General features: G+C 41.3%; 1 protein-coding gene across 4 annotated transcripts in view; it reads right to left on the reverse strand.

Annotated features, from left to right (window-relative positions):
• Nucleotides 1-459: 459 nt before the first annotated feature.
• hipk2 (homeodomain interacting protein kinase 2) overlaps nt 460-10443 on the reverse strand; it is a 75886-nt gene continuing 65902 nt past the window's right edge. For all 4 annotated transcript variants that reach the window (XM_061772791.1, XM_061772790.1, XM_061772789.1 and 1 more), the window contains exons 11-15: nt 10172-10354; nt 9362-9685; nt 8259-8506; nt 8017-8171; nt 460-6310 (exon numbers count right to left, since the gene is read on the reverse strand). In XM_061772791.1, the coding sequence (XP_061628775.1) occupies nt 5846-6310; nt 8017-8171; nt 8259-8506; nt 9362-9685; nt 10172-10354 (1375 nt within the window). In that variant the 3' untranslated portion in view covers nt 460-5845. The remainder of the gene's footprint in view (nt 6311-8016; nt 8172-8258; nt 8507-9361; nt 9686-10171; nt 10355-10443) is intronic.

Below are 10443 nucleotides of genomic sequence, written 5' to 3' on the forward strand. Positions count from 1 at the left end.
ACTGTTGTCATTCAAACAACAGAATAAATCATGGCTTCCTGCTTTGTGTTCAGTTAAACAGGCCCGGATTTGATACCGATGAAGTAAAATTGCGAGTAAATTGAGACAAGAGCATCATACTTTTGGTGACATTTTTGTTTGGTGGTGTGCTGTGAGATTCTGGGTCCTTTGGCTCAGTGAAGGTTGGAAAACACTTGTTCAAAGTAATTCGAGTGGATCCATACTAAGTAACACGATCCCAAAGATGCGCGTCTTGGGAGACGTGCTGTTGAATCAACATTAGCACACATAAGAGATTTGCCGTGCGGGCCCAATGAGGACGGAGCTATCCGGTCTCATCCAGCCGAGCGGGACGCGGGCCCGTGCCGAGGGGCACGACCCGCGCGCACAGACCCTTGCCGGTGTGCCAGCTATCAAACCCAGCAACATACGGTACGTAGGGCACAGGCAACGAACTCATGTGACTTAACAGTTTATTGTAAATCCAAGACAAAGTGTGATTACATTTCTACACATATACAATATGCATATGTGAGCATACAAATTGTCATTAATAACTCGATTCACCTCGGAGACCGAAAAAATGATCAAAAGTAACAGTGAATAACAAGCTATAACATAGTTTACCAGATTGCGTGCCCCCCTTTTACCCTACTGTTAGTAAAGAGAACAATTCAAAGAGTTAAAGACTTCTATCTGACCAAGCTGCTTATTGTCGAGCATGATCCAGTCAATTCATGACGATATAATTAGTTTCCCATAGCCAAATAGAAATTCACTCCATTTTTCTACAACGAAAATGATTAAGAGAAGCACACGATGTCATAATAGTAACACAAGCGCTTAGTAGCAAATGGTTAGGGTGTTTTAATTACCGGTAAGCCTTCGAACTGTCATTGCATTCATTTAAACAGTCTATAAAGCCAGTAAAGTATCCATCCTAATAACACAATTAGAACAGGCAAGAGAACAGGGCGTACACAGAACACTACATCAACAGATAATAATAATGATAAGGAAAAATAATGACGTCGTATCCGAATTGAGAAATAAAAAAAAAAAAGAAAATTCCATTAAAAAAAAGACAACAAGAGACGCTGCAGCACACATGAGCTTGGAAACATAATTATTTAGAATATTGGACAAAAAGGAGTCTAATGCTTTCAGAAAATCAACAAATATGATTGCAGTATTGTTGTTTGACTCGCTTATTAGGAATTGTATGAAACAGCTCTTGGAATTTGTATCATTTTTCTCAAATAACAATAAATTTACCTCCAGTTGGATATTTTTGGGGCATAATTGGGAAAATTTCACAGAAAATTTAGCTTTGGTGCTTTTATTTTTAAACATGACAGCTATCATCTTTTTTTTTTTTTTTTTTTGCAGATTACTACCAATCCACACAACATACTCGAAAACAAATAAGAGGTCTATTCTGACAAAGGTTTGCATGGACAGTATTTAAATGGGAATACAATACTTGCATGGAAACTGATTTGTATTTGTTTTGGTAATTACTGTGATCACATGACACACATCATTAATGATAAACCAAATGGGCCAAAAAGCAGACCTCATTAATAGAAATAAAAAAAATAAAACAACATTCTAGTTCTTAAAAAAAAGAAACATTTAAAATTGCAGGATTTCCCACTTTTCCCAATTTAAATGATCATGTAAATTGTGTTAGATATGCCATACCCACTGGAATGTTTCTCAGTGATTCCCCAAACCTTTACATAAGCACTTTTTGACACACTTAATGGGAGTAAGTCAATGTTAAAAGAGTGAAATACTGCCTTCTATACAAGTTTCTCTAATTTAAATGACACTTAAAAGCTTTGGAGGTATTGTTGGTTATTTTGAAGGCAGTACGAAAAAAAAAAAAAAACAAAAACAGGACTATGCTCACTTTAACAACACAAAACATTTGCACCCCACTTAAGTACATTTTGGTAATCATAAGGTCACTCAATCTACGTCGATGCTCACTTTTCTGACACCCAACTTTTTTAAAATATTTTTTTTTTTTTAAGTAAAACACAAAACATTGGTTATGTGAAACAAAATGACAGACAACAGCATCATACACTAAGCTATTTCCCACAATGTCTTAGCTGGCTATAGAATTTGAGAAAATATAGAACCTCTAATCACAAGGATAGGGACATTTTACACATCTCACAAATTGTGTATCATTATTGCAAAATGGACATAAATATCCAAAGCTATTTCGGATGTCAAATGTGACATATATCACATTCATGTTGTGCACGTGCTCATGCCTTTAAAGGTATTGTTGGTTATTTATTTATTTTTTAATTAATTGAGTTACTCCATTGTACTCCATGGCAGACATACTTTTTAAATTTGTACAAAATTCTGCAACAAAAAGTAAATAAGCACTTTTGGAGAAAGGTTAGATTCGTAACTCAATTTAGATATTTGGGGGGGGCCAAAATGCTAAATAAATTAAAACAAAGAACAAAACTTACAACTGATGATGTTGCCACAGTGGCAACATTAACTTATAATGTTTATCGCATTTTATGCACATGTGCATTTGTTTGGGGGTGGGGGAGTTGAAATGTCCATAAAAGCACTTGTAAAGCATTTCAACAGGAAATCAGTGTCTTGCAGCGGCTGTGCTTACACATGGCCAATGTGATGTCTTTGGTGCGAGAAGCAAAACGTCTTTAACAGTGAAATGAAGTTGGGTGGGGTTGCGGGGGGGTACAGCAGTCTAGCATACAAATGCTTCATTCCCACAAGCTGTGGAATGTTTCAGTAGTCTGTCTCATAACAATTTCAATGAATCTCCCTTCTGCGTGTGTGCTTCGGCCCAAATGGCCTTAAGTTGATGTTATGACAAATATCAACAGAGAATGCCGTAATACATTAACAAATGGTTAAGATGTAACCAGCAACGTTGCTTGCATACTGGGACCAACGGAGTCTGAGGAGAATTTTGTGGAAACAAGTACAAGATGAAAGAAAGGTTTCTTAAAACAATGGTTTACATGTGACACCAAGAGTGGCCCTCAAAATACAAATATCCCATATCGGGTCCTATTAGATCATCGACACACTTTAATCACACATCCACTGAATTCTAAATATAGCAGAAGTTAGCGTGACATAAAACGGAAACACACACATTCTGATAGAACATCCACAAGAATTATTGCAACAATCTCTAATCAAAACAAACGTGTACAGCCATGTTAAAAAAACAACAACAAAACAATCACTTCAAATGTACTATGGCATGAAGGAGAAGGGAAGGCTTCCACTAAACCAGCAATAGTTCTCATGTGGTCACTGTGTACTCTATGTATTGTTAGCTATGAGAAATAAAAGTTAAATAAAGCAGCAAACACAAGCGACAGCCCTATTGATTCTCTACGCGTTTATCCCATTCCTGCTTTGAACTGAGCTTGTTTCAACTTTGCCCTTCTAGGGCTATGCCACCCTTGTGGCAATACTGTCCTATAATCTTGCTGGAAAATGTAACAATGACAGCAGTAAAAGGATTCATGTGGCTTCAAATGTGCTCCTACCAAAACCACTCGGCCTCAGTGTTACTATCAACCTGCTCAGTGCCAACTTGTTATCATTGTAGAGTCCCAAAGATAGAGTTGCCTTCACTCTCTATCTAAACAGAACCAGTGCTTTTCAACCAGCGACCCCCGACCTTTCACTTGTGTCTCTGTCGTACCTTTCCACACTTCATATCTTGGCTGCAGCTGAGATGACTGTATCTCTCACCCTGCACAATCTCGCCCCAAAACCATGGCACAATCACTTTCTGTCAGGCCCCTCTCCGACTAGCTTTAAAACCCAGAGCGACCTCTGGTGTCTTAACTGCGACCTATTCAGCAAACACAAGAAACATTATCAATAGTCTTGTTTGAATTAAAATAATTAAGCACATTTTAGGTGTCACAGACACTGTGTTCTCACAAAGATTTTGTAGAAAATACAAAAAAATGAAGCAGAGTATTCATCCCTTGCAGTGATGCACTTCAGAAAAATGACATCTTGCCGCACAGAAACACGACAGACTATATTTTGCCACGATGGCACACTGAGTCTTTTGGCTGGAAATAACACAAATAATGACAAAACAATGTTAATGAAAAAAGCAAACACAAAAACAACATTAAAAAAAAAAAATAATCACTGATATCCCTGATAATGATTCCTAATTGTTAATTATTAAGTACAAATGTATCCTGGCTGACAACAATAATAAAAATAACAACAACACAAAGCATATCCAATGTTCAAAATTGATCATTGATTAGAATGTTCCAGATAATGTAAGAACAAACCAAGATCCTATGGAATGGTACAAAACATCTTTCCTCAGAACTGTTCGCGTTATTACATGTGAATGGCAAATATTTGTAATGAAAGTCTTTTTTTGTGTCATTTCCAGCTAAAAGATACTCATTCCACAAGAAATAAAATCACTTTTATGCAATATTTGGCCAGGGTTAGATTCAAGCAGTTAGGGTTAGCAAATAAAATAAATGTATAAATGTTTTTTTGTTGTTTTTTTCTTCTTCTTTTTTTAATTACAGTGCACAACAACCGCCTAAATTCACGCTGATACATCTACACCACGTACGTTATTTGTATTTCAATCCAGAGCGAGTCCGGAATAAGAATTATCATGAATATTCATGACTTTGGTCAGTACCCCTGACAAGTTATCTCATGCACACATGATAGAAGAGACTCAGCTTCATCGACCTGATGACATGAATCGTCATCTACGCTGCCTTTAAGGACCACGCAGAAGCAATGGGAGCAAACCCTAAACCTGGAAGAGCGCTACGGTGTCCCATCACAAGCCTATCAAAGCAGGACAACACAACTTTTTTGTCTTGCGTGGCTTTCCAAGTGGAGTAAACTGTCTTGTTACAACTGTAAGGCACTACGAGGGAACAAAACCTAAAGGAGTTGGACTACACACATGGCTGACAGTAGCACGCACGCACGCACACACACACACACACACACACACACACACACACACAGACAATCAAATTGTACATGCCTATGTTATTATAACCACTTTGTGCAATCACGTTCAAAATAAGGAACAAATTAATCTATTGGTATCTGGAAAGAAAGTTTCTTGAAAGTTCTAGAAACTAATGGGTGCAGACTGCTACATTCTATGAATGGGGCCCAGCTAAGACGCCTACAGCTAAAACTGAAGTTTTGAGAAACACAAAAGAAATATACCTATAAATACATTAGAAAAGTTTGTTGTCTTCTGTTGGTTATATTTCCAGAAGCCTCCCGCTTGTGGAGGTGGAGTGGAGGGAGTCACCTCTCTTTTCTCTCAACACCAAAAGTGTGGAAATATGAAGACAGTTCAAGGCCATCAATATTTTTTTTTGTATCTTTGAAGAGCAGCAGGTTTCCGTATTTCACCTTCTCCCAAATGATCTTGGGATTCCGAACTTCCAGTCTGTAACCCCTGTTCAGCAGTCCCTTCCCACAGTTAAGTTGTGTAACACTAATGAGACATGACTTTTCATCAAGGTAAAACAAAAACAAATCAAACAAAAGCTAAGATGGCCCTTTTCAGACAAAAACAATCCAAAGAAATCACCTTGAAATGCGATGCTCTAATCCAACTCCTGTGTTTCCCTTAGAGAACGACGGCGGATGTTTTTTTTCTCCATCATACCTTCAAGTCATATGGGGCAGTTGGATGAGGATTGCAAAGTCCTCTGTCTCTGTTCACAAGTGAGGGCGTTGATGGGGCTAAGGGTGGTTGGTGTGTGGAAGCAGCAGTGCCAGGTCAGCCTCTCCAGTGTCTTCTCTAGAGGTAAGGGTACTGGTTGACCTTGGTGGGGCTCAGTGGGTATCCAGTGTAGACAGTGGAAGCAGGCGAGGCGCTGATGTAGGCCTGGTGGGCAAACTGGGCCTGGTACTGGCTGTGGTGCAGTGTCGGTGAGGGCAGTACGTGGTGTCCCATGCTGACTGGAACCTGGTGGACAATGCTTGGCGGATAGCTCCCGTGCTGGACTGTGTGGTGTGCCGAGCCCTGTGACGCCACCAGGTGAGCCACTGTGCCGCCGGAGCCCAAGGTGGCGGGGGCTGTGTAGGTGTAGAGGTGGGGCTGGCTGGAGAGATGCGTGGCAGCCAAGTGGGGATGCACGTTGCCCGTGTGAGAGGGGCTGTTGTGATGGAAGGAGTATGGGGCCTGAGTGGCGATGGTGGGGGTAATGTAAGCTTGCTGGCGGCGATGACCTCCATTTCGGTCTGCTACCATGTGCTGCTGGGCCTGGAGGAGAGGGTGAAAGATGACACAAGGTTCCATTTTTCCCCCCCGTTTTCCACTTAAAATATTTGCCCATTTCAGCTATAACATCTTGCAGTGACAGATATATTTGATGAAGTAAATGGATGAATTCATTAATAGCCTGGAATTCCTGGAATTGCAACTTTACTTCTGTGTTAGCAGTTAGTCCTTTAGTGCGATAGCTGGACACATCTTAGTTCACTTAAATCTAATCATTTATGTTCAGTCTCTCTACATACATTTAATAACATTCTGGAAGTCACAATGTGTGGCGATGTATTTTGTAACTGAATCCAAACTTCAAGGGCAATATGACGTTTGCAATATGACAGGGCGCTGGACTTAACAGAGTCTGGGGAGCACATTAGGTGAAAAGTGCTTAAGGCGACGAGAGAATGTGCAGAAAGCCAGAGCTGACAGAGAACGCTCTCATTTTTAGGGGTGATGTCTGGCATAAAGGTGCTTAAATGTAAGATTAAGTGGATGGGAGAAAAGGAAAGTGTGTAGCTGCTTGCCTTTTCTGACCTAAGGGGCTTTCACACTGCACTCGTTTTGTGCGGCGTTCACCGTGGGGTAGGGCACAGAGAGGATGGCAGCCCGGTTCAAGCTTGCAATAGTTGCCACTGGTTGCTAAGCGACCAAACAGGAAGTAGCCACAGCCTTTTCCGCCTTTGCTGGACGTGAAGGAGGCTGCGGTTCGGCAATATGGATTTGTCACCTCTGCCACCCCCCCGATTGTAAAGGCACGGCAGCATCTCCGTGAGTTATGGCTCATCCGTGAGCTACAGCTCTTTGCAGACCGCTCCAGTTGTACTTGAGGCTTCTTCGAATTTTTCCATGCTCCCCCCCCCCCCCCCCCCCCCCACCACTGTAACCTATAACACTGCCGAATTATATTGCTTTTTTTCACTCTGAAATCACTCTGCCACAATTTTTCCTATTGGATGCGCCGTCTGACGTCGTCGGCCTTGCGCCCAAATTGAAAAATTTTCAACCCTTTGTTATGTGCAGTGTGAAAAGAGCTTTAAGCACTTGGGAGAATATGGACCATAGTTCCTGAAATCCGGGTTACGTCATTGGCGTCATTCATATTTTGGGGGACCACACCCCACCCGTGTGAAGTAGGTCCTCCCTTTGCAGATATCATGGCTTCTACTCTTAAGGGAACACTTTGTCTCTGTGCCTTGTTTAAATGCTAAATTTGTCCAATAATGTCAAACAGGCTTTCCAAAATGATGTAAATTTGGTTAAATTTGACTCTTTACTCAGAGTTGCAACCCAGTAAATACTGTCCCAAAACCCATTTTGAGCCCTGAACATGAAATTGTGAAACCTCGATTTGAAGGCAGACTGTCAGCGGTTACCGGGAAGGCGTGCTCACAATCACTGTTCTTGTGTATCCCAAAAGGTATTTCTCCCGCATCAAACTAACCCAACCATGCTCTCTTGTAAACTTAAGGGCTACATTGTAAGCGTAGAATTGACCATAGTGGCCTTGTAAGGCACAAAGGGGTCGGGCCCAAACCCTGATTAACTTACTTGAATGCATGATTGTAAACAACCCTCCAATTGATTATACCGGTGTATATACTGCATGTACAATTTGTACCATTTCAGCTCAAATCTCCGACTTGTGGACATTTACAGCGTACAGAAGTGTCTGTGTCATTTTATATATGTCTTTATACCTGGCTGAGATTAAGAGGCTGCTGCTGGAGGGAGTGCGGCCCTGAGCGCTGCTGTCTGTACGATGCAGTCACACCACCTGGGATGTGAGTGTTGCCCGAAACCACTGCATTGGAGGATTTGAACTTGTAAGCGGAATTCTGATGGTTCATTGTATCTGCACAGAAGGAGGTGAAAGCTTGTGTCATTGGGAATAGCAACCTACGACTCTTTGGAGAAACATAAGGCTGACTTGATGTGTTACCCGGCATCAAGCGTTCACACTCATTCACCACCTCACTGGTCTGGGTTTTGAGAGGGGGGATGATGATTGTGCGTGGGTTGCCATTGTTGTAGTTGTCTAGGATGGTAGTCTTTGTGTCAAAGCCGCTGTTGTTATTGGCGCGTCTAGATTCCACAGTGTAAGGGCTGTTGTTGCTGGAACAGTCGATGTCAGGTGAATCGTGGACAGTCACACAGCTGATCACATTCTTCCTTTGCTTCAAAGATGAGCTGGAGAAAATACAATGGGACAGGCAGCTAGGTTACAAATGATGTCCAACTCCGGAATAAAGAAAGTAAGATGAAATACTGGAGGATATACCTGTACAGCAAGTAAGTATGGTATTTTTTGTACTCAGCAGAGTTCACATGCGTAATAGAAAAAATATTATCAAAGATGTAACAAGCATTGGGCTTGACAGAGATAATTATGCTCAATTTTGATTGACGCGGTCAGGGAAATATTCCTAACATTATTTTGGATGTGGATTGCAGTGGTGTAGAACTGCACTGCATCTTTTTAAGAGCTGTTTCGAACAATGTGGTTACTTTATTAAGCATCTTAAGGGCAGCGAGATACTAGAAACACATCTGAATATGAACAGACAACTACAACCACAAGAATACATATTTTCTTAATGTAATAACACCCTGACAGGCAATCAAAAGGGAACATTACTATCCTTGTAGTGGATAATAACAAGTGTACCCAATGTCTACAGTACGGTAGTTTGAATACAAGAACACCAATTTGTCACTGAGAAATTCAGATATGTACGAATAAAATCAAAATAGATGAATCCAATGAGATCAGGCTGGACCCCAATTGTTGGCTCAATAAAAGAAAATAGCTGCGTTGTGTTCTCAAAGTCAAATCAAATTTACACTGCAGTTGCGAGAAATAGCTTCGTTTGGATTCTCCTTTGAGAATGCTATACTTTGGGAATTTTGTAATGACTATAATCAAATATGGCCACTTTCACTCAACACACGCAACTGAACACAGTTTTGGGTAGCAGTACTGGCGGCAATACAGAAAACCTAATCATAACAATTATTCAATTTCTTCTAAAACACAGAACTGACCCGTTGTTATGTTTGTGGTTGTCTTCCTCATCTGTGTCACTGCTGATGGTGATGATGCTGACCGCAGGGCTGGGCGTGTCAGGGATGATGATGGTCTGTCTGGGGACGTGCTGCTGGTGTGGATGGCTGCGGGTGGTGCTGGAAGCTTGCTCGGCCGCAATAGTCCCCCAACCGCCTCCCCCGCAGCCCTGCGGGGGAGGGCAAATGGAGGCTGAGCTGCTGTGGAGCACGGCGCATCGCGGGGGCGTGTTCTCTTTCACCCTCTTGGAGCGCTGCGGCGAAAGCACTGCCTGAGTGGACGACACTTCATAGGCTGAAGTGTTCCTTCAGGGCAGAACGAAAGAAAAGTAGAAGTGAGCACCAAAAACATGAGACATCGTGCTTTAATCGTAACTACAGTCATGTGCAAAGGTCTTCGACCACCACTGGCCTTGTTGTTTTAATGACCTTTTTCACAGCACTCATTTTCACACGGAAAAACAGTAAACATTTTATATTTTAGCTGTAAGCTTCAATCGTCTAAAGTATAGAACTAAAATAAAATCATGAAATATTACACATTTTGTGTTGTGAATCTTTATCCCTTTTTCAATGGAACTAGCGGAATAAATGAAGTTGTAATATTCTAATCTATTGAGATGTACCTGTGTGTGGCAAGTAAAAGTGTAGTGTAACAGAAAATCACAAATGCTTGCCACTTTCATGTTTTTTTTTTGTTTTTTTTTATATGTCATTATAGCATTTCTAATACAACAAATCTGTGATGCACAGGTGTGTCGGTCAGCCAATGTAATTGTTATTGCCACACACCTGGCAGAATTCTGGTGCTGTTTGTTCTTTTTGGAAGAGGAGTTATTATTGGACGACGGTTGCCTCATAACATGTGCCACTCCAACATTGAGCGTCTGGTTGGATGGGAGAGTGACGTGGCCAGCCAACAAGGCTGGCTGCTGCATGATGGGATTGTAATGGCTGCCATGAGGGTGGGAATTCCTGTAGTAGAAAAACAGTTTTCAAACAAAACTATTAAAAGAAGAACATGCAGCGGAAATTTTTTCGCTTGCAAAATCCTACTGGCACCT

The sequence above is a fragment of the Phyllopteryx taeniolatus genome, chromosome 5 (genome assembly GCF_024500385.1).
Source record: "Phyllopteryx taeniolatus isolate TA_2022b chromosome 5, UOR_Ptae_1.2, whole genome shotgun sequence".
NCBI lineage: Eukaryota > Metazoa > Chordata > Actinopteri > Syngnathiformes > Syngnathidae > Phyllopteryx > Phyllopteryx taeniolatus.